This window comes from Suncus etruscus, chromosome 8, assembly GCF_024139225.1.
Source record: "Suncus etruscus isolate mSunEtr1 chromosome 8, mSunEtr1.pri.cur, whole genome shotgun sequence".
Lineage (NCBI taxonomy): Eukaryota > Metazoa > Chordata > Mammalia > Eulipotyphla > Soricidae > Suncus > Suncus etruscus.
Genome location: NC_064855.1, coordinates 65,918,498 through 65,943,317, shown reverse-complemented (window position 1 = coordinate 65,943,317; position 24,820 = coordinate 65,918,498). Strand labels below are relative to the sequence as shown.

The 24,820-nt window shown below is 40.3% G+C and overlaps 1 protein-coding gene, 1 non-coding gene and 1 pseudogene across 3 annotated transcripts in view; 2 read left to right on the top strand and 1 right to left on the bottom strand.

Moving 5' to 3' along the window:
* The window catches only part of COG3 (component of oligomeric golgi complex 3), an 80,251-nt gene that overhangs the window by 53,094 nt on the left and 2,337 nt on the right, over positions 1–24,820 (top strand). Inside the window, exons 18-22 of one of the 2 annotated variants that reach the window (XM_049778769.1) lie at positions 2,776–2,864; positions 2,972–3,106; positions 7,989–8,064; positions 21,877–22,004; positions 23,312–23,410. In XM_049778769.1, the coding sequence (XP_049634726.1) occupies positions 2,776–2,864; positions 2,972–3,106; positions 7,989–8,064; positions 21,877–22,004; positions 23,312–23,410 (527 nt within the window). Of the gene's footprint in view, positions 1–2,775; positions 2,865–2,971; positions 3,107–7,988; positions 8,065–21,876; positions 22,005–23,311; positions 23,529–24,820 lie in introns of those variants that run through there. The other variant, XM_049778768.1, reaches the window with a different exon arrangement.
* LOC126016811 (U2 spliceosomal RNA) lies at positions 20,896–21,085 on the top strand. Its single transcript, XR_007498522.1, has one exon. It is a non-coding gene; the product is annotated as a U2 spliceosomal RNA (small nuclear RNA).
* Positions 24,174–24,351, bottom strand: LOC126016783 (uncharacterized; annotated as a pseudogene).

The window sequence follows — 24,820 nt, the reverse complement described above, 5'->3', positions numbered from 1 at the left end:
TAGTAAAAATAAATTTATTTTAAACAAGGTGTTTTTAATTATTTATCCATAAGGGTTCTCACCTACAGTTTAAGAAACTAGGGTTTAGTTAAGTTATCTCTGAACAACTTAGTGTAATCTGATAGTCATTTAGCCTCACCTGGCTGTCAAGATCATTAAGAATGAAAATTGGGGTTGGAAAGTTAGTTCAAGGGCAAGGCACCTATATGCCTGCAGCCGACCAGCGACCAGCGTTTAATCCCAACATCACTAATGGCCCCTGAGCATCGAGCTAGGAGTAAGCCCTGAGCACCACTCATCTAGCCCAAAACAAACAGATACCCCCCTCCCAATTTAAAATGTATGGAAGTGTATGTTGAAGTGCTGCATTGTAAGCTCATGGTTAAAACTAAACAAAGCTAAGTGGCATTATAAGATATGACAATTTTTAAGTGTTTGTGTAATTTGTCTGTGATAGATATTGAATTATCTTTCTCAAAATGTCGTTCATTTTACTGCTCTGTCTCAAATATTTTCTACATGACCAAAATAGTTGTGTGTACCCTCCCATCCTCCATTTTTTGGGTCACACCCAGCAGTGCTCAGGGATTACTTTTGAATCTAGCTCTGTGTTTAGGTATCATTCATGGTGTGATTTGGGATCATATGGTGTGCCAGGGTTTGAATGAATCCCTGAATGAACTCCAGCTTAAAGTAGTTATTTTCTAAGACAGTTAATTATATGCCATAAGCAGCGCTAATTTGCGTAGTTATTTACAAGTCGCCCTTGCTTTTGTAGTTATTTACAAAGTTACTAAACTTTATTCTTTCTCAACCATTTCTAAGAAAATTAAGCTCAAATACCATAAGTTCTTGGTTTATATAATGAATGAACTTTTCTTTTACATAGAAGAATTGAGAAAATAATTAAATTATGTTCTGTAGTTCAGAAGAACTCTAAATACAAGGTTTCCAGAGGTGACAGATTGCTCATTGCTGAATGACTATGCTTATAACTTTGCTCATAATGCACCTGAGAAGCAAAATGGTTTCATCACAAGTCATAATAAAACAATTTACTCTCTTTCTTTTCTTTTTTTTTTTTTTTTTCACCCCTCCCCTCTCTTTCTTTTTCTAATGCTTTCTTCTTTCCACCACAGAAAATGCCTTTTGTTTCTGTTGGGATAGTAAGCCTATGTTATTTATATTCACTGTGATTGTAGTTTTCTTTTTTTTTTTTTTTTTTTTTTTGGTTTTTGGGCCACACCCTGTGACGCTCAGGGGTTACTCCTGGCTATGCGCTCAGAAGTTGCTCCTGGCTTCTTGGGGGACCATATGGGACGCCGGGGGATCGAACCGCGGTCCGTCCTAGGCTAGCGCAGGCAAGGCAGGCACCTTACCTCCAGCGCCACCGCCCGGCCCGATTGTAGTTTTCTTAAAAAAAAAAAAAAAAAAAAAAAAGTAGAAAAGAAATAGCAGCAAGATTTCCTGACCTTTGCCTTTTACAAAATACATAATTTTTTTAGAGCTTATTCCCATCAAAGACAGAATCCATATTCTAGTAACTCAGAGATGGATTTCCTCTCCCCCCCCCCCCTTTTTGTGAGGTATAAGAATGATGTGTGTTAAACAAAGCCAGGTTCTGATAATGCCTTTATGTAATGAGCTAAAAAGCAGAGTTGATAACTTTTTTTATTTGAAATAGAATTATAATGTGATTTTTTTTTTTTTTTTTGGCTTTCGGGCCACACCTGGTGACACTCGGGTTACTCCTGGCTATACACTCAGAAATTGCTCTTGGCTTGAGAGACCATATAGGATGCCAAGATGGAACTGAGGTTCGTCCTGAATCAGCCATGTGAAAAACCTAAATGCCATACCACTGCACTATTGCTCTGGTTCTATGAAATAGAATTATAATTTGTTAACTGCTTCTAGTTTAATTTCACTGAGGTGTGAGGAAGTAAAATATCCTAAAAATGTAGACAAAAATTGTTTTCATTAGGGGGTTAGGAATAAGAAGCTTGATGGTAGAGCACTTCCTTTGTGTGCTTGAGACTCTGGGTTTGATTACTGGCTTTGTGCAACCCCTCTGCCCCCAATAGGTTTTTAGTTAAACAATCTCCTATGCCTACCATTTGATTCTGTTTATTTCAGACAGTTTTTCAGGTACCTTTGTAGGGAAGATAGGACCATTTACTTTTGTTTTCTGCTGAATACTGAATTTGAGGAAGGTTCTTTTCATCAAGGCTAAGGTCAAGGCACTAAGTACTGCTGTGGTGTGCACTTGCAAAAACATTGAATATTGAAGTGTTTCATGCTTTGCTTTCCCCACTTGGGAAAGAAAAGGGAAGGGTCTTTTCTGCTCTCACTTGCTTTACTTTTAAACCTCTAACCTTTCACAACTAACATTGTTTCTATTGCATTTGAACATCAATGAGACCTGACTTTAGTACTTTGCACATTCTAGTTAGTATGGAGGTTGAGGGGCAAATATGTCCTTTTGGTGTTTTCTTTCTGGCTGGCACATTAATTTATTCACTCTGCTTCAAATGAATAAATTTTTATGCCAGTCAGAAACTTCACAAAAGAAGCTGGGTAAGTATATTAAAAAATTCACTGGCATTTGTCTTGCCCTTTTTCAAAATTCATGGCAGTTGCTTGATAAAAATGAAACCACTTTTGCTTGTGGTGATCAAGAACTAATAAAGTATGTTAGCTAACTAACTGAAACAGTCACTCAGCTTTTCTCTTATAACTCTGCATTTTCAGTGGATGAGTAATTTTGTTTTACAGATGCAGCATTTAAAATCCTGAACCCTATGACTGTTCCAAGATTTTTTAGGCTGAATAGCAACAATGCCTTGATAGAGTTCTTGTTGGAGGTGAGGAAGTGGATTCATTGGTGCGGGGGAGACCAGTGACATTCTTTACATGTATGGTAATTTCCAGGCCTATAAAAATAGGAGGAAATTCTTTTCTTCTTTTTAAGGGTACTCCTGAAATAAGAGAGCATTATCTTGACTCTAAAAAAGATGTAGACCGCCATCTGAAGTCAGCCTGTGAGCAGTTCATTCAGCAGCAGACCAAGTTGTTTGTGGAGCAACTGGAAGAGTTCTTGACAAAGGTATAACTTTCGTGTATATTTGGTAAAATAATTTTGATTTATTCTTTAGATTTTATTTTAAGTTACCATCTCAGCAACGTCTTTTTTTTTTTTTTTTTTTTGGTTTTTGGGCCACACCCAAAAAAGACGTTGCTGAGATGCCATTTTCCTGGCACGAGGCTGACCCAGGTTTGATCCTTGGCATCCCATATGGACCCCTGAATACTGCCAGAATTAACCCCTGAGCATCATTGAGTGTGGCCCCAAAATAAAACCAAAGGCAAAACAAAGAAAAACTTGTTGCTAAATCCATCAACACTAATAAATCAGATAGCTTGTAATAAAGATAGGGAATGTTTGTTTGTGTAAAACAAAGACCAGAAAGGCAATTGTGAAGAAATAGTTGTACATATTGTTCTTTTCTTTTGTTATTGGTGTACTGTTTTAGTCCACTCATAATCGGGTGCTTGGAGCATGTGTTTGTGGTGTTCTCCTACCATATACATTTAGAAGAAGGGTAGTGAGAATGTCTTACTAGGCTTTGATGTTTAAGAAATGGTATAGGTGGGTTGAGTTGACAGCATCAGTGACAATGCATGTCTATTGTGGACAAGGCCCCAAATTTCACCTCCAGGAACTCCAGCCCCAGTTCTAACCCCAGGACCCCTGCCCTTTTCAGCCCACTCCACTAGGTATGTTCCCCTGAGCTCTGCCTTGCTCCAGTCAGTACTGCACAGTCAGGCCCACACAGTGAATTGAGTATTTTTTGGCATTGCCCTGGGACACTCACTAGTAGGATTTGTTTATGCTAAAAATTCAGACTTATTTTTGAAATATTCATTTTACTCCCCCCCACACCCCGCCATACCAGCAGTGCTCTGGGGTTTCCCTTTTGTAGGGCTCAGTGAACTTTGCAATGCTGGGGTCTGACTGAGCCCAGTGCTCCCTTGTGCACAGTCTTTGCTCTGGCCATTTGGACCATCTCCCTGACTTCAAGAATAATCATTTTCTCTCAAGCAATGTTTTACCCACATGCATTGCAAGTTCATTGTTTTGTTTTTTGTTTGTTTGTTTGTTTTTGATTTTTTTCGAGGGGTGGTCACACCGGGCAGCACTCGGGTTACTCGTGGCTCTATGCTCAGAAACCGCTCCTGATCAGCTCGGGGACCATATGTGATGCGGGATTTGAACCACTGTCCTCCTGCATGCAAGTCAAACACTCTACCTTTATGCTATCTCTCCAGCCCCAAGTTTATTCTTTTTTTTTTTTTTTTTTTGGTTTTTGGGCCACACCCAGTAACGCTCAGGGGTTACTCCTGGCTATGCGCTCAGAAGTTGCTCCTGGCTTGGGGGACCATATGGGACACCGGGGGATCGAACCGCGGTCCGTCCAAGGCTAGTGCAGGCAAGGCAGGCACCTTACCTTTAGCGCCACCGCCCGGCCCCCCAAGTTTATTCTTAATATTCCCTGTAAGGTATAATTTCCTCACCCACATACATTGCAAGTTTATTCTTTTTTTTTTTTTTTTTTTTGCAAGTTTATTCTTTTTTTTTTTTTTTTTTTGGGTTTTGGGTTTTGGGCCACACCCGGCGGTGCTCAGGGGTTACTCCTGGCTGTCTGCTCAGAAATAGCTCCTGGCAGGCACGGGGGACCATATGGGACACCGGGATTCGAACCAACCACCTTTGGTCCTGGATTGGCTGCTTGCAAGGCAAACGCCGCTGTGCTATCTCTCCGGGCCCGCAAGTTTATTCTTTTTTTTTTTTTGTTTTTTTTTTTTTTGTTTTTGTTTTTGGGCCACACCCTGTGACGCTCAGGGGTTACTCCTGGCTATGCGCTCAGAAGTTGCTCCTGGCTTCTTGGGGGACCATATGGGACGCCGGGGGATCGAACCGCGGTCCGTGCGCAGGCAAGGCAGGCACCTTAGCTCCAGCGCCACCGCCCGGCCCGCAAGTTTATTCTTAATATTTCCTGTGAGGTTAATTTTCTCACCAATACTAATTTCTCACTAATTTTAATACTAATTTCTCACTAATACTAATACAAAATTATTTTTTCCCTTGCTCTGTTGAGTGTAATATAATTTGACTTAAATCTAATTCTATACTCAAAAATTCTAATCTGCTGGGAAATCAAAAATTAGGACATGTGTAAAGATTAAGATTTATACAGTAGTAGGTATGCGTTCATCCTTTAGTGTTTTTAAAAAAGATAGTAACAGGGTCAGAGCAATAGCACAGTGGTAGGGTGTTTACTTGCACGCAGCTGACCCAGGACAAACCTGAGTTTGATCTCCGGTGTGCCATGTGGTTCCCTGAGCCAGGAGTGAGTACTGAGTGCATAGCCAGGAGTAACCCCTGAGCGTCACCGGGTGTGGCCCAAAAACCAAAAAGCAAACAGACAAAAAACCCCCAAAAATGATAGTACTGATTGGGGTAGACTTAAAGAAAATGCTGCTTGAGGTTCAATCTAAAGATAAGCTTATTATTTAGGTAGCATACAAAAATGAATATAAAATTTGTATTTAATATTTAAATATTTATAAACATCTAAATATATGACATTAAGAATTTGTTTAAATTCTGATTTTTGTTTTTCCTTTGGGGTGGGGAGAGGTGGTACCACACCTGGCAAAGGTCAGGGTTTACTCCTGGCTCTGCATTCAGGGATAAGTCCTGGCAGGGCTTGGGGAACCACATTAGATCCTGGGAATTGAACCTGAGTCAGACATATATGAGGCAAGCACCCTACCTGCTGTACTACTTTTCCATCCCAATTGATTAAAATTTGGAACAATTAGTGGAATAATAGGTAATCATTACTAATAAAATGTAGTTGTTTGACACAAAGCAATGTCTAGAATTGAGATTTAATTGGGGAGAAAGTTTTTAGGACAAGCTATCCTTTTTGTAAATGTGGACATATTAGTTTGTTTATTTAGATCAGGAAATAGTTGGGATAAAATATACTAAATGTGAATTTGTTTTTCTTTATTGTTGTCTAATGTTTCTATAATCATATGTATGAATTACTTTTTTCAATTGTTGAATAAAAATTTTAAGATATGGAGAGGAGTTGGATGGGAGAAGTACAAACTACTGGTTTTATATACATGAACAGCTAAGGACAAGAGTGGTCTGGAATTATAGCTTGGTAGAAATAAGTTAAGTGATCTTAAATTAACTTAAGTGATCTGAGTTCAATGCCTTAATATTTATGGGCTGCCTTTAGAAACATTAGAAGTTGGTGTTCAGGTTACAGTTGTTTGAGTTCCACACTCAGGTGTTCTTAGGCAGCTTTTGGGGACTTTATGTTGCAAGGAATAGAATCCTGGCTTCCCACAGGCAAAACTTATACTCAGCCATTGAGCCATCACCCTGGTCCTAAAAAATTTTTTTTAAGAAACTAGTAGCCCAGAGTCTTAGTTTGAACTTTGGGTATCAACCCATTAAAGAAAAAATCAGTTTCTATCCTTGTCCTCCCCAGTTAAACCTTACTGCCCACCATCTCTCCCCTCCCCACCAGTCCTTGCCTCTTCTTCCCTTCCCTCTTTGCAGCCCCCCCACCCCCCCAATATTTTGGGCAACACCTGGAAGTGTTAAGGGGTTATTCCTAGCTCTGCACTCAGGATTTATCCCTGGCAGTGCTTGGGGATGATATGAGCTGCTGAGACTCGAATATGGGCTGGCTACATGCTGGGCAAGTACCCTGCCTTCTATCACTTTGGCCACCCCATTCTTGTCCAAGCAGCTCATTGTACTGTTTTTGGTTTTGTATCTCTCTACTGATAGTGAACAATGAAAGCATGACTAGAAAAGGACATCACAAGTCTGTGCCTCTAGCACTACTTGCTCAAATCTGCATTTTTGTTTTTGTTTTGCTTTTTGGGTCACATCTGGCAGTGCTCAGGAACTACTCCTGGCTCTACTCTCAGAAATCGCTCCTGGCAGGCTTGGGGGACCATATTGGATGCTGGGATTCGAGCCACTGCCCTTCTGCATGCAAGACAACCTCCCTACCTCCATACTATTTTTCTGGCCCCCAAGTCTGCATTTATGTAACTTGAAAATCTTGTTTATTATTCACAGCATCCTGCTTACAGTGTCATGAGGAAGGGAACCTTTCTTCAGTGTAAAGGAGATTTCACTTTGAATAATTTTTCTTTTTCTTTTTCTTTTTTTTTTTTTTTTTTTGGTTTTTGGGCCACACCTGTCAGTGCTCAGGGGTTACTCCTGGCTGTCTGCTCAGAAATAGCTCTTGGCAGGCATGGGGGACCATATGGGACACCGGGATTCGAACCAACCACCTTAGGTCCTGGATCAGTTGCTTGCAAGGCAAACGCCGCTGTGCTATTTCTCCGGGCCCTGAATACGTTTTTCTTTTTTTTTTTTTTTTTTTTTTTGGTTTGTGGGCCACACCCGTTTGACGCTCAGGGGTTACTCCTGGCTATGTGCTCAGAAATCGCCCCTGGCTTGGGGGGACCATATGGGACGCCGGGGGATCGAACCGCGGTCCTTCCTTGGCTAGCGCTTGCAAGGCAGACACCTTACCTCCAGCGCCACCTACCCGGCCCCGAATACATTTTTCTAAAAACATAGGCTAAAACTTAACATAGGAAGGATCTGGTTTATTGGCATTTTTGCAAGTTCTGTCTTGTCCTACCTTTGATTCAGTCTGCTTTTCTCAGGATGTGGGCTTTTTTATATATGCTTTGACATATGCTTTGAAATCACAAAAGCAACTTTGCTACAGCATTTCATTATCTGTATAGGACTGATGTGCCGTGGTTTTATTTTTATTTTTGTTGATTATTTATTTTGATCATGTTGGGTATTTTTCACAAGCAGTACTAGCTTAAATTGTTATGATCCAATGAAACTTCTTTCCTTTTGTCTCTTCAAGGTTTCGGCATTAAAAACCATGGCCAGTCAGGGAGGCCCCAAGTATACTCTCTCCCAGCAACCCTGGGCACAACCAGGTATTTATGTTTTGCTTTTCAGAGTTCCCTTGTATAGGCTGCTGATTAATGTTCATTCATGTAGTCCTTGTTTTGACAACTTGGAATTGGTTCCTTTTACTACTTTTTAGGTTACTGCAAGGTGTACTTTAGGAAAACAGCTTATAATTGACCAATAATCTTTGGATTTCAGCAAACCGAAGGGATGAAAATTTAGTATACATCATATCTATCCCAGTTTAAGTGGAAAATATTTTTAAAAAGGTGGTCTAGTGGGGGCCCTGAATCAGTTGATTTCAGGTCATCCATTTATTTTGTAGCTTTGAATGAATTTTCTGTTTGACAGGAGTTTATGAAATAAGATCGTGCCACTTTTTCAAGTTTTATATAAAGAAATGCTGAGCCATTCCCTGGGCCCCTCCTCTTTCTTTTAAATTCACTTTTATTCTACAGAAACAGAAGGAAGACCAGATAGATATATAGCAGGTAGTGCATTTGCCTTGCACATGGCTGACATGGGTTCAATCCCTGATATCCCAGGGTCCCGAAGCCTGCCAGGAATAATTCCTGAACACAGTCAGGAGTAATCAATCCCTGAGTATTACTCAGGGTGTGGCCCAAAGACCAAAACAAACAAAAACCAAACAACAAGACAAAACCCACTCAAGAGGAAAACAATTAGTGGCTGGATTTAAAATACCACATATATGTTATTTATATACGTTAAAAAGTATAAACCTACCCGAGTATAAGCTGACCCCTTAATTTTACCCTAAAAACTGGGAAAATTTAGTGACTCGAGTATAATCTGAGGTGGAAAATGCAGCAGCACTGCTAAATTTCAAAAATAAAAATATATACCCAAAACAATTACAATAATTGAGGAATCAGTAAGTTAAATGTTTTTTCAATATTTATTGCTAAAGAAAAACTGTAAACTAGCAACAATAACTTTAAAATTGTAGCTTAACAGATAATCAAGCTAAATCACAAAGGTTAAAATCCTTCAAAACTGGAGTGGTGGTGCAAGCGGTGAGGCATTTGCTTTGCACACGCTAACCTAGGACCGATGGTGGTTCAATCCCCCAGCGTCCCATATGGTCCCCTAAGCCAGGAACGATTTCTGAGTGCATAGCCAGGGGTAACCCCTGAGCATCACTGGGTGTGGCCAAAAAGCAAAATAAATAAATAAATAAATAAATAGAAACTGGATTCCTCCTCCTCCTCCTCTATATGTCCAAACAGAGCTTCAGCTGTATCTGATCTGGGTATCAGCTTAGACATTGTCATCATCACTGAGTTCGCAGATATCATCATCACTGCTGTCGGTCTCATACGAAGTACAGAATATTGTGGGTTAAATACTTCAGTGGCATCCAGTTCAGTTCAGCCGCCTACCTCTTCAGCTCTGCCACAACTTGTGGAGTTGAAGCACCGCCCCCTCCAGCAGATGGCAGAAGACAACTGGAGATTATGTGCTTTTGATTCAGTGTGTGCTCTGTGGGGTCCGGGAACCTTTCACAGGGAGAGAAGTGGGAGTGCGAGTGGACGAATATGAAATATGAAAAAATTAGACCACACAGAATGCTTTGTATGGGGACCCTCGCCCAAGGGATGAGAGACAAATTTACTTTTCAGTTGATGATATTTATAAGCACAAACTCTGGTATGCAAGGTGTCCTCAAAGAGCTGGAGAGCGAAACAAGCCTTAAATTAACATATTAAAAGACCATTCTTCAGGTGAGAAAGAACTCTGCTGGAGGGCAGTGAAATCAGAACTGGGGATGTTTTTGGTTTAGCAAAAAGCAGGTTTTTCAAGAAACCAGGAGAGAGACAGAGATATTTATGGTGTTTTATGTAGTAGCCGGATAATAGATTTTAGGGGGGGGGGCGGAAATAATTGTTTACCATCATAGAGCTAGACTCAGAAAAACAAGCTGTTGGCTCCAGGTTATACGAACTAGCCAGCAGGGAGCTTTTGGCGGGCCTTTGGTACTGACATTTCTTTGTCTGTAGGAGAGCTGAGGCTGGATTTCTATAGTGGCCAAATAGAGAAAAAATGTAATGTTACAGCCATGTTGGAATTACCGCCAATGATCCACGCAAAGGGTCAAATGATTGACTTTGCTAAGTGGGCCTTTTGGCAAATAGGAAGGCACTGCATCAGGGAAGGAAAAGACCACATCTGGTGCGTGCTTTCCTTAAATGGGAGGTAACAGTGCGCACCAAATCAAATAACCTGTATGACCCGAGCATAAGCCGAGTTTGGGTTTTTGAGCACAAATTTTGTGCCCCAAGACCCGGCTTTTCTCAAGTATATATGGTAATCATCTAAGCAGAGTGCTAGCACAGGTAAGTACATACACACCCAATGTGTGCCCTACTACTCCTGTGCCCTACCTGGCTGCGTGTCATATTCAGGAGAGGAAAGACTAAGCATCTGTCATGATTAGATTAGCTGGTCATCAATGAGGATGAGGATTTTAGTCCTTTGCAGTGACAAAATCACTCCCAACCACTAGAGTTCAGTCAGCATGGGCAGTATCACCAACTTTGGTGCTCAGGGATGCTTGCTTGCCAGCTCTCAGAGTTTGTTCAAGAATATGGTTGCAGGGCCAGAGAGATAGCATGGAGGTGTTTGCCTTCCATGCAGGAGGTCCGTGGTTTGAATCCCAGCATCCCATATGGACCCCTTAGCCTGCCAGGAGCTATTTCTGAGTGTAGAGCCAGGAGTAACCCTGAGCGCTGCTGGGTGTGACCCCCCCCCAAAAAAAACAAAATAAGACAAAAAAAAAAAAAAGAAAAGGAAGAATATGATGTGGCTCATTCAGGTCTTGATGACCCAGAGTGGAAATACCTCTTTGAATCAGTATTTTCTTATTCCTGGAATAACTGCTCAGGAGTAGAAATTACTGGATTATATGGAATTTCTGTTTGTTTTTAAGAAATTTCCATGTTTTCTTAGAAACTGAACCTTCAGTTTCTTTCTTTTGGGAAATAAAACAGAACATTTTAAAATTATTATTAGTGCCTTCCTGAGGTTAATTTGAAGTTGAACTTAACTACATAGTTAAAAGTGAAGTTCTTTTCCTCTTAGGAAGAGTTTGTGACTATAGGGAAGTTATAATTGTATCTGAAAATCAACTTGGAATTTTTTTTTTTTTGGTTATTTTGGGCCACACCTGCTGACGCTCAGGGGTTACTTCTGGCTATGCCTCAGAAATCGCTCCTGACTTGAGTTACCATGTGGGATGCCGGGGGATTGAACCACAGTCCGTCCTAGGCAGATGCCTTGCACCACTGTTCTGGCCCCTGGAATTTTTTCTAATTTATTTTGTGAAATTTGATGTTACCTTTATAAGTTTGCATTGTTTTGCTTTAGTGCAAATAAATTGTGACATCTGGTGTGCATGCATTTGTGTGTGTTTTTCAATGTGTTTGTGTACATGCCAGGGAATGAATACAGAGAATCATATGTGCAAGGCATGTACCACTCCATTGAACCAAATTTTGGGATCCTTTATTTTTGATATTTACATAAATGAAACTCTTAGATACAATACATCTTTCTTTCTTTTTTTTTTTTTTTTTGGAAGACAATGTTTCAAAGTTTATGTAAAAAATATTTGTCACTTGATTCAAAGCAAATCTAATATACCCACAAGACAAAAAACAAATATACCCATAGACAAAAAAAGAATATGGTTGTGATTGTTTTGATTTTGTGATTGTTTGATAAATGCAAAACATACCACCTCCCAAAAAATCAAGACTAACACAGAAACAGAAACTATGTCCTATTGAACACAACCTGTTCAGCTTTGTATTGCTAATGGTAAAAGTCAGCTTCCTCAACCATTTTTCCTGGGCTTTCCATAATTCTGCACAACATTTTTATTCAAAACAAATATGCCTATGTACAATACATCTTTCTAAATACAAGTAGAAGCAAACAAACAGGCATATTTCATTGTCATTTTCCCAATGTTATGTGTATATTGTTCTTACCCAGAGGAGGGGCCTGGTGGCTTTTATCTATATCATTTCATTCTCAGTGCTACAATGGTGTGCTGCAGTTTATCTTGTATCTTCTATCATGTTTCTTGCATGGAGGTGTGGAATTGCTTTCTTGATCTGTAATACATGAAATTTATATGTCAAAGAGAAATTTATGAAACTCTTGAGATAGTGTCAAGGAAAAATAAGAAATTGTTTGGGGGCCCCCCAGAAACCCTTAGTGCTGAATCACGAAGACCTGGTTTGGTTCCCAGAGCTCAGAGGTTTAAGAAGGCTCACAGGAACTCAGCTGGTAAATTTACTGCCCAACATGTCTGTCCTCCTCCACCTCTTTTTTTTTGGGGGGGGGGGGGTTTCACACTCGGCAGCGCTCAGGGATTATTCCTGGCTCTACGCTCAGAAATCGCTCCTGGCAGGCTCGGGAGACCATATGGGATGCCGGGGTTAGAACCATCGTCCTTCTGCATGCAAGGCAAATGCCCTACCTCCATGCAATCTCTCCGTGCCCCCTCCCCCTTTTTAAAGAAATTTGAGGATACTTTGCTCACTAGGCTTTGTACCACCTTCTGATTACTAAGGGCTCTGACAGTGATACTAAAATTCATTAGAGTTCACACAACAGAGCCTTTATCTGTGTGTCTTATGTTTTGTGAAAAATAAGTAATTCATGCATTGTTTTTGTTCTTTTTATTTATTTTATTTTATTTTTTTGGTTTTTGGCTCACACCCGTCAGTGCTCAGGGGCTACTCCTGGCTGTGCCCTCAGAAATCGCTCCTGGCAGGCTCAGGGGACCATATGGGATTCTGGGATTTGAACCACTGTCCTTCTGCATGCAAGGCAGATGCCCCACCTCCACACTGTCTCCGACCCCTTGTTGTTTGTTTTTTTTTTTTTAGTTTACTCTTATGCTCCATTCTTATGCAACCTTTCTCAGACAACAATAAAACATTCTTTTTTTTGTTTTTTGGGTTTTTTTTGGGGGGGGTCACACCTGGTAGTGCTCAGGGGTTACTCCTGGCTCCACTCTCAGAAATAGCTCTTGGCAGGCTCAGGGGACCATATGGGATGCCGGGATTCAAACCAATGACCTTCTACATGAAAGGCAAATGCCTTACTTCCATGCTATCTCTCTGGCTTCAGTAATACATTCTTTTGTTTTGTTTTTTGGTCATACCCGGCAGTGCTCAGGGGTTACTCCTGGCTCTATGCTCAGAAATCATTCCTGGCAGGCTCAGGGGACTATATGGGATGCTGGGATTCAAACCAATGGCCTTCTACATGAAAGGCAAATGCATTACCTCCATGCTATCTCTCTGGCCCCAGTAAAACATTCTTTTGTTTTGTTGTTTTGGTCACACCCGGCAGTGCTCAGGGGTTACTCCTGGCTCTACGCTCAGAAATCATTCCTGGCAGGCTCTGGGGACCATATGGGATGCCGGGACTCAAACCACCATCCAGCATGCAAGGCACACACTCTACCGATGTGCTATCTCTCTGGCCCCAACAATAAAACATTCTTGAGAGGAAAAAAAAAAAAAAGAAAACACAAAAACCCACTGTGTTTGACAGAATTTAGCTTGGTACTTTTCATTTAGGAACATTCAATTATTGATGAAATAAAAACATTAAAAAAAAGGGCAAATTCATAGAATTGACTGATTCAGTGCCTACACCAGAATAAGTGTTCTATGGGACAGTAGGAGTATAGAAATGAGACAAATAGCGTCTTTAAGAAGATACTTTGAGGGAAGAATTCCGTTACAGGCTTCAACATTTGTGTTCTCTAAGGCCTAAAGCATGTCATTTAGGCTTTTTCCACCTGTTTGATCTTTACACGTCTTAGAGAATGGTTCAAGTAGTTCAAGTATATAAAGTCCTTAGCATTAGCATGGTGCCCTGATCTAGTGAATAGCTACTCTTTTTCTTACTACTTCTCAGTCCTCATCATGGCCCAAAAGCAATAGCTAGTGTGGAAGATGCCATAGATGTGTTTTTAGTGAATGCATAAAAAAATAAATCTATTATTTATGGCTCCAAAAATCCATGCTCAAGAAAATTGCTTTACCACGGTGTATAATTTGAACTGAAAAAATATAAAAGAAAAATAATTCTGTTCTTTCCTTTTTAAGCTTGTCCTCTCAAAAAGTAGCCATAATTGACGTTTCTTCTTACAAATTGTGCATGGAGGAGATTACATGGACTTAGAGAATGATACAGATGAGATCACACTGTGCTTATTTGAGCCCTTGTAGCTTAGATCCTTCCTTCTCAGTAGAGCTATCTGTGCCTGTTCTGCTTAATGAGCACAAGAATGTGTCCCAATAGTATGGTCTCTTTCAGAATTTCATTAGTGGATATTTAAATTGTTTTCAGTTTTTGGTTTCTAGCCACCCTGAGACTATACATCAGTATTTTGTGAGTGAATGTAAAAGGTAAAGTTGTAGCAGTGGAGATGTTAAGTTGAAAAATTTGCTTCAAGTTACTAATGTCTCTTCTAGCAAGGTTGAAGCTTTTTAACATTATTATTTTGGTTTTTGTTTGTTTTTTGTTTGTTTGTTTTGGGGAAGTGTACACCTGGTAACACTCGGATCACCCTGGCTCTGCACTCAGAAATAACTCCTGGCAGGCATGGGAGACCAGGCTTGGGGATCGAACCTGCGTCAGTGCCGGGTCAGTCACATGTGAGGCAAATGCCCTACCACTATGCTGTCGCTTCGGCCTGCATTTTATTATTTGGAATCCAAATGTGGACTTTAAAGTACTGATTTATTCTGTGTATTCTATTTTTAAGAAAATTTTGGTTGAGGGGATAATGAGCTTTTCATAGTGTACATATTTATGCTGTTGTTATTGCTACTACCATAGCCAAGTGACAAAGGCCCTTCAGCACTGTTCTCTCCTCCCATCCTCCAATGTGTCTTCCCCCCACCTCTTAGTAACCTTAGTTCCATAGTTATGGCCCAATTGTTATTCTATTGTGTGCTTCTCTATTTGTTACCACTTATGAATGACATCAGCTAGTATGTGTCCCTCTCTCTCTACTTAATTTTTTCATTTTAAGTTTTTGGGTTTTGTTTGGGCTATACTCAAGGATTACTTTTAGATCTGCACTCAAGTATTACTCTGAAGTTGCTTAGAGGGACCATATGGGATGTCAGAGATCAAACCCTCATCAACTATGTGCAAGGCAATGGTCTTACCCTTGTACTAACCTTTAGGCCCCTAGCTTACTTTTATTTAATAAGATAACTTTGAGCTCCATCTATATTCTAGCAACTGCTCAGATTTTATCCTTTTTAGTTGCTGTAGTATTCCATTTTGTATCTATTGCACAATGTTTTTATCCATTTATCTGTTGGGCATTTGGATTGTTTGTTGATCTTGGCTCTTATAAATACCACTACAGTGAACATAAGTATGTATTTTTTATATATGGGATTTTTTTGCATTAATAATTTTATGTTCTTGAATAAGATTCTAAGGAATGAAATTCTAAGGAATAAAATTACTAGGTCATATGGGGAGTTCTAGTTTTAGGATTTTTATTTTTTGGCCACAACTGGCAGTGCTCAGGGATTACATTTTTTTTTGTTTGTTTGGTTTTGTTTTTTTGGGCCACTCCCAGTGACGCTCAGGGGTTACTCCTGGCTATGCACTCAGAAATAGTTCCTGGCTTGGGATCCATATGGGATGCAGGGGATCAAACCAAGGTCTGTCCTGGTTAGCCATGTGTAAGGCAAGCACCCTACTGCTTGGCTACCGCCCCAGCCCTAATTCTTCTTCTTTTTTTTGGGGGTGGGGATCACACTCGGCAGCGGCGGTCAGGGGTTACTCCTGGTTCTATGCTCAGAAATCACTCCAGGTGACTGGCTTGGGGGACCATTTGGGATGCCAGGATTTGAACCACTGTTCGTCATGGGTTGCCTGTGTGCAAGGCAACCACCCTACCGCTGTGCTATGTCTCCAGCCCAGGGGTTATTTCTTGACTCTGCCCTCAAGAATCACTCCTGGTAGGCTCAGGGAACCATATTGGATGCTGAAGATCGAACTCAGGTTGGCCATGTGCAAGGCAGATGCCCTACCTGCTGTAGTATCGCTCTGGTCCCTAATTAATGTGTGTGCGTGCAAGCCACATATTTATTTGTTCCCATTTCGTTTCTTCACTCCAAAATAAGATATATGCAGTGTGCATAGGAATTTGTTCATAGTTTTTGTTTTTACTATAGTCTGGCCCTCCAACAGGCTGAGGGACAGTGAACTGGCTCCCTGTTTAAAAAAAGTTTGAGCACCACTGCCACTCATAGATCACTTCTGGAAGGCTCAAAGGACTATATATAGAGTACTGGGATTGACCTTGGGTTGTCACATACAAGGCATATACCTGTAACCACTATTATCGCTTTGGCCCAATTTTGTTTTTAAAATCTTCTCATTTATTTATTTTATTAAAACCAATGTGAATTGACAAATCTTTCATAGTTGTATTTCAGGCACATAGTGATTGTGGATTAAGGTCATCCCTTCCACCAGTGTTGACCTTCCTCCACCATAGTTCTAGCATGTATCCCATACCTCCACCATTAGGTCCCTGGGCTGTCAGTGTAACAGGTCTATTTTGTGTATAGCTTGTTATAGTTTGGGTCTCTTGATTCTATTGTTGTTAACTTTGGTTTGGGTATGTAGATCCAACTATTTTTTATTTCCCTCAATACTCCTGAAACCACTTGACCCCTGGGTCCCATCCATTTTTTTCCCCCTCAATTTGTAGAAGGACATAGAAGTATGAGGTAGAACAAGATGATTCATGTTCTGTTGTCTGTAAAAAAGCAAGAGACCCTATCCAGAAGCTATAAATAAAACTAAAAGAAGAAAAATTGGGGCCAGATGTGGCTTTTTTTTTTTCTTTTTTGCATAGGTACAGTAAACAGGGAAATTAGAAAGGAACTTCCCTTGGCCTAAGACATATAGGGTGTCATCTCTGCCCTAGAAGCAAACTGCCATAAGACCGACTACAGGCTTTAGGCATGTTAGTTGTCAAACCCCCAAAAAGTTTTTATGGTCCCAGGAAAAGTTCTGTTCAGTCACAGTTGTCAAGGTCAGTCTTCTGTAATTAGAGATGGTTTTTGCACAGCTCCTAGGGTGAAGCGTCTTTCTTTATGATCCCAGGGAAAGTTCTGCTCAATGGTGGTGGTTGTAGTCAGTCTTCTGTAATTAGAGACCTTGGGTTTTGCATCCTAGGATGGAGCATCTGATTTCATCTCACCGTTAGGTGGTGAGGTAGGACAACCTGCACTTAGATCAAGTTGTAGCTGTTTCCTCATTGTTAGGGTGTCATATGAACATACCCTAGAGCCAGTTGGTGCCGGAACAGTATTAGGGCCTCCCTGGGGAGTTTGCTTCCTGGTGCAGGGAAACTGCCAGTTCTAATATTGGGATCTAGGATTCAGGGTTGAATGATCGATGTCTGATCACATGATCAATGTCTGATTACATGAGGCTTAAGTCAAGTCCCCATGACAAATGTGCATTATAAAAATTTTGGGTTCTTGGGGCCGGGTAGGTGGCGCTGGAGGTAAGGTGTCTGCCTTGCAAGCGCTAGCCAAGGAAGGACCGCGGTTCGATCCCCCGGCGTCCCATATGGTCCCCCCAAGCCAGGGGCGATTTCTGAGTGCTTAGCCAGGAGTAACCCCTGAGCGTCAAACGGGTGTGGCCCAAAAACCAAAAAAAAAAAAAAAAAAAAAAAATTTTGGGTTCTTATCCTATTAGATAAGAACTTCTTTCTGGGGGTTGGAGAGGTAGTATGGAGGTAAGGCATTTGCCTTGCATGCAGAAGGTTTGGATCCCAGCATCCCATATGGTCCTCTGAGCCTGCCGGGAGTGATTTTTTTTGTTTGTTTGTTTTTTGGTTTTTGGGCCACACCCATTTGACGTTCTGGGGTTACTCCTGGCTATGCGCTCAGAAGTCGCCCCTGGCTTTTGACGCTCTGGGGTTACTCCTGGCTATGCGCTCAGAAATCGCCCCTGGCTTGGGGGGACCATATGGGACGCCGTGGGATCGAACCACGGTCCATCCTACGCTAGCGCTTGCAAGGCAGACACCTTAACTCTAGCGCCACCTTCCCGGCCCGCAGGAGTGATTTTTGAGCGTAGAGCCACGAGTAACCCCTGAGCGCAGCCAGGTGTGACCCAAAAAACCAAAAAACAAACAAACAAAAAAGAACTTATTTATATACATAATACATACTGTTTTAGTATATCTATGCAAAAAGGAACTATGCCATACTATAATATTGATGCATTTGTGAATAAAAATAACATGCTATATAGTCTCTGTACCCTGGTTTTGACCTGAGGTCTTGTCCCAAGCAAGACTTTGCTTTTTATTTTTTAATTTTTATTATTTTTTATTTATTAATGAAAATGCATCACATAGTTGACATAACTGATCATAGTACAGTTATTTCAGGAAGACCAAAAACAACATGATTAAAAAAAAAGAAATAGAAAATTGAAAGAAAAACTAAAGAAAGAGATGGGAGAGAAATGAAAGAAAATGCTCAGTGGCAAGTACATTTTTGAAAATTATTGAATCACCAATGAACTCATTAAAGTACCAGCAGAAAGTTTAGTAAGCTCTTATTATTTTTTTTAAGGATGAGTTAAAAAAAATACAGTAAAAACAGTGTGGGTGGAAATTGTTGTTTGCGTAGGCCCAGCAAAATATAGGGGAAATGGAAGGGAGAAGCCTTGGCCTAAGTACAAGGAGACCATACCCCTGAAATTTTCTGGCATAAGACCAACTCAGGACTCCAGGATACTAGGCTGTCCGACCCCTGATTCATTCTCTGTGGTCTTGGTAAAATTTTTTTGCAGAATCGTTGTTGTTGTTGTCAAGTTTCTGTAATTAAAGATTCTGGTTTCTGTGCATCTTCTTCATCGAAGTAAGGATGATGTTGAGCGTCCTCTAGTTTCACCCCACCATTAGAGGGCAGTGTGGAGAGTCCTGCTCTGCAAGCAGATTGTTGTTATTAAGTCATCTGGTTGTTAAGAGAACTCTCTTTGGAGTAAGTCCATGCCAGGGCAGTGATAGGGTCTCCAAGGAAGACTTTTCTACTAGAATTTCCTACTAAGTAGAACCAAAACAAGCAAAAAGGATAAAGGGATGGGGGAAGGTACCTCTACATATGGAAATAAATTCTAAAGAGTTACAACTCTTTTTTTTTTTTATAACTTAATTTTTGAGGAATATTCATACTGTTTTACATAGAGGCTAAACTGGATAACATTGGTCCAACAGTGAATGAGGGTCCCCCCCCCCTTTTTTAAACTACATCCCTGTTTCTGTTTTGTTTTTGATATGTGCCTATTCTCACTGATATGAAATGATATCTCGTTTTGATTTTTCATTTCTCTGTTAATAACTGGCGATGACCATTTTTTATATGCCTACTGATCATCCATGTGTCTATTTCAGGGAAATGCCTATTTATCTTCTGTCCCCATTTCCTCACCACTTTATGGGGTATCTGACCTCACTGGTAATTCTTGACCAACTTGGTGTTTCAATGCAAGGGTCTAAAAATGTCAAATGTCATGCTATTTGTGGCTTATGTGTCAAGAATTCTCAGGCTTACCCTGGCGGTGGCCTTCAGGGTGTTGTTCCTAGTAATTTTTGGGGTCCCTGTACTGCCTGGGATTGAATCCAGGTCAGCCCTGTATAAAGAACTTTCTACTTATCTCCAACCCTATCATGTTCCTCTCTATTTGGGGGGGGGGGTTGGGCCACACTCTGTGATGCTCAGGGGTAACTGCTGGCTCTGTGCTCAGAAATCACTACTAGCTCGGGGGACTACATGGGACGCCGGGGTCTGTCTGGTCTGTCCTTGGTCAGCCATGTGCAAGGCGAATGCCCTACTGCTACGCCACTGCACCAGCCCCTCTTTACTTTCTTTTTTTGTTTTGTTGTGTTTGTTTTTGTTTTTTGGGTCACACCTGGCAGCACTCAGGAGTTAGTCCTGGCTCCGTGCTCAGAAATCGCTCCTGGCAGGCTCGGGGGACCATATGGAATGCTGGGATTCAAACCAATGACCTTCTACATGAAAGGCAAACGCCTTACCTCCATGCTATCTCTCCAGCCCCTTCTCTTTACTTTCTTATTGAAGAGGAATTCTTAGGTTATATATGGATATGCTCAGGGCTTACTCCTGGCTCTGTACTCAGGGATCATTCCTGATGGTGCTCAAGGCCATATATGGTGCTGAGGATCAAACTTGGGTCAGCTATATGCAAGGCAAATACCTACTGTATTTTCTTCAGTGTCTCTCCCCATTTTTTTGTTGGGGCTACTGGTTTGGTTGTTGAGTTTTGGATGTTTTATATACATTTTAAGTCTTAAGTCTTTATCTTAATCTTTATATATAGTCTTTATCTGATATAGGGTGTGCATATCCAAATTTTTTTTTTCTTTGGTGGGAGGGTGGTATATGCCACACTGGCAATGCTCAATTGTTACTCCTGGCTCTACATTCAGGAATTATTTCTGCTGGGCTCAGATGACCATATGGGATTTTAAGGATCGAACTCAGGTCAGCTGCATACAAGGCCCACTGTACTATTACCCTGGCCCCCAAATGTATTTTTTTGGGGGGTCACACCCGGCAGCACTCAGGGGTTCCTCATAGGTCTATGCTCAGAAATCGCTCCTGGCAGGCACGGGGGATCATATGGGATGCCGGGATTCGAACCACCGTCCTTCTGCATCTAAGGTGAATGCCTTACCGCTGTGCTATCTCTCCGGCCCCCTCAAATGTATTTTTAATTAAAGTATTAGCAGAATTGTTTCTCGGCCTTTAGCTAAGATCAAGTGTAGTATCTGTTTTGATCAGTTTAATATCTGATACATCCTCTATTCGAAGACAATATATTAAATGGATTTTTGGAACAGGGAATTGGAATAGGAGCTTGCTCCATCCTCTCCACGCATCAACCTGGTATTGCAGTACCTCCAGGAATCATGGCCACATAAAATAATCACAAGAAATTAAATCATTTTTTTACTATATCAGCAATGGATGAGGTCTCTGTTTGCCTATATCCTTCCCAAATTGAGATTTTGACAATTTCAGCAATCCTGCCTATCCAAAGGCATTTCAGCTGTTTCAGTATGAATTTTTAAATGTTTAAGTGGGATTGTATGTCTTTGAAGTTATTAGTCTTTTCTTTAAAACTTTCTAGATAATTATTTTCTTAAATATTTTATATAGATTGCTGCTCTACCATGTAATGCCCTCAGACACTGCATATGAAATAACTATTTCAGTTACCAATTTTTGGTATTCTGTTCCCTTTTTCATAGTAGTATAAAATTAATAAATGGATTTAATTCAATATAAATATCTGTGCAATTTCTGTTTTTTTATGCTTTTGACATGCTCTTTTAAGATTCTACCTCTTACTGTGATGCTCAGTTTTGCAAATATATAGCTCATTCATTAGAAAACAATTGGTGTCTCTGCATCTGATCCCCTCAGCACTTTAACCTTTCCACTCATATTCCAAAGACACTGTATTTTACCCTCTGTCAAAGACATATTGGGTACTTTATTCCTCAGGATGAGAATCTTGCATGTAGTAGTACTTTAAAGAGTATAAACCTTGTGGTTATATTTGATAAATAGGAAAATTGAAAAAAATTCTTGGGGGAAATAAAGTCTCTTGCCTTGTACCATTTTTCTCTTCCTTCAGTGTCCTCCTAATTAAAATTGAATTTTTTTCTCTTTTTATTTATGATACTAATAAGGTTAATTTCTTTCCAGCCAAGGTCAGTGAACTTGTGACAAATGCATACAAGGTAATAAAAACAAAGTTGCCTCTGACATTGAGAAGCATGTCCTTGTACCTATCCAATAAAGATACAGAGTTCATCTTGTTTAAACCTGTCAGGGTGAGTGTTACTGTCATTAATTTTTTTTTTAATTTTAGACTCTATGGTTTCCAATATTGTTAACAGTAGGGTTTCATATATGAATATTCCAACCTCACACACTCCCCTAGACTGCCTACCTCCCACTACTATTGTCCCAGTATCTTCGGCCATCCTTTCCACCTCTCTGGCAACTTCCTACTAAAGACCAGTTCTCAGTTTCTGTTGCCCAAGGGTATTGTTAAATCCCTTCTATATGTTTCATTATATGCCACATATGAGAACAATCATTCTGTCTGTTCATCTTATTTTTTTAATTAAATAATTTATTTAAGCAGCATGGACATAAACATGTTCATTACTGGGTTACAGTCATAAAATGTGGCCCCCCCCCTTCACCAGTGCAACTTTCTTACCACCAGTGCCTCCCATTTCACTCCTCTCCTGACTTCACTCAGCATAATACTCTCCAGCTCTATCCATTTGGATCACAATGTCATTTAAAATATTTGATCATTTAGCTGACATCGACTAGTCTCTTTGAAGTCTTCTTGCTTTTTCCTCTTTCCACAGACATGTTAAAATCTTAGTATGTTAGTCTGGTGAAATTGATTACTAAATAATCACTGTTTATTAAGACTTACAGAAGCTGCTTCTGACCACCCCCTCTCCCCCGCCCAGCCCTCCCATTCTCAGCTTATGTTAAGTTTTTTTGTTGCCTTTGGCTGTACGTTAATTTCTATCATAAAGAAGAAATTTAAAAACAAATTAACAAAAAATCAGATGCTCACATAGGGTAACTCTTGACCCTTGAGATAGCCTCATTTTAGGAATTCTGTCCAGTTTTACTAGTGTATAGTGGAAAGAATGAATCATGGCAGCCACCACAGAATTAAATGTTGGAGCAAATTTAGTACTTATTACTATAGCTCTGGATTAAGATTGGACCTTTACCCAAGGACTTGGTTTACTTTTTTATTATTTTAGAGTATATAGTATGTGTCTGTGACTTTATGGTATTTGTATAAGAAATTGTTACTGAAGTACATAGTTCATAGTATTCTTGGGGGAGGGTGGGAGTGGTGGGGAAAAGGGCTACCAGGATTTAATTTTCCCAAAAAATAATATCTGGTAAATCTTAGATGGTTGTGCTAGCATGTGAAATACTAAGTTCATATTATACATCTCTGGCATTCCCTTGAAATGTTTATTTTCTCCATTTGTCTGGGAAAATATTGTTTAAATTTAGCTGTCTTAGTGCTTTGTGTTTAAGATGATGGCATACCTTTTCAGTGACTCATTTGATATAATTATCTCTTTATTCTAAGAATAATATTCAACAAGTCTTCCAAAAGATTCATGTTTTGTTAAAGGAAGAATTTAGCCCTGAGGATGTCCACCTTATTGCTTGTCCTTCTATGGAACAGGTAAAAATAGTACAAAAGTACCTTTGGTTTTTTTCTCCTTACCATTTTACTTGAGTGGATATTACATCTTTGAGTAGCCATGTTATTCATTTTAAAAGTTGTTCTGTGGGGGGCCAGAGTGATACGTTTGCCTTGTATGCGGCCAACACAGGACGGACCCCGGTTCGAATCCTGACATCCCATATATTCCCCCAAGCCTGCCAGGAGTAACTTCTGAGCCAGGAGTAACCCCTGAGGGCCGCTGGGTGTGAACCCCCCAAAACAAAACAAAACAAAACAAAGCAAAAAGAATATAAGTTGTTTTGTTTGGTTCCATGAGCAAAAATTTAAATCATGAATTTTGGTGATTATTTTAGATATTTGTATTATTGCTTCTTTGTGCTATTCAAAGTTGTGTGTTTAAGATAAAGGACCATTTGTGAAAGATTCGGGCAATAGTTGTTAGGTTGTTGAGTAATTTTATTTAAAATATGCACAAGATGGGGCCAGAGAGATAGCATGAGGTAGGGCATTTGCCTTGCATGCAGAAGGACTGTGGTTTGAATCCATATTGTCCCCTGAGCCTGCCAGGAGTGATTTCTTTTTTTTTTTTTTTTTTTGGTTTTTGGGTAACACACGGCAGTGCTCAGGGGTTACTCCTAGTTGTATGCTCAGAAATCACTCGTGGCAGGTTCAGGGGACCACATGGGATGCCGGGATTCGAATCACCGACCTTCTGCAAGCAAGGCAAACACCTTTCCTGCATGCTATCTCTCCAGCGCCACAGGAGTGATTTCTTTTTTTTTTTTTTTTTTCCTTGTTTTTCCCCCCACTACCACAAATTATGCAGTCTAGTTTCCCACATTTGGGGAAATCGCAGGGGTCAGCACATCCGGAGTGCAATGGATAAGCCTCGCCCTGGGGAAACCACCTTCGTGATCATGTATCTCCCCCAGGAGTGATTTCTAAGCGTAGAGCCAGGAGTAACCCCTGAGCACTGCCGGGTGTGACCCAAAAACCAAAAACTAAAAAAAACCAAAAAAACAAGATCTTATTTTGCATAAAAAAGTGAGTTGTTTTAGAGATTTGAATAGATGGTAGAAGTGTTTTCTTTTTCTTTAAATTAAAAAAATACTAAATGTAGAACTCATTTTTTTTTATTCTTTTATTCAATTGACTTAGCAAATTTTTACTTGTAAGTTGGTGGATGGGGCAGTAGTTTGGAGGGATGGTATTTGGTTTCTGATCTTAAATTTAGTGAAGTGGTGAATGGTAAAGTTAGAGAGAGTTGCAGTGAAAGTATAGGAACCAGGAGAGAGAACAGTGGTGCTGAGTGCTGACATCTCTGGAGGAGTTATACTATGCAAAGAGAAGAAAAGGGGCGGTAGCTAAAGGGGAAATGGGTTTTATTTTTCAAGTTGTAATTTGTGT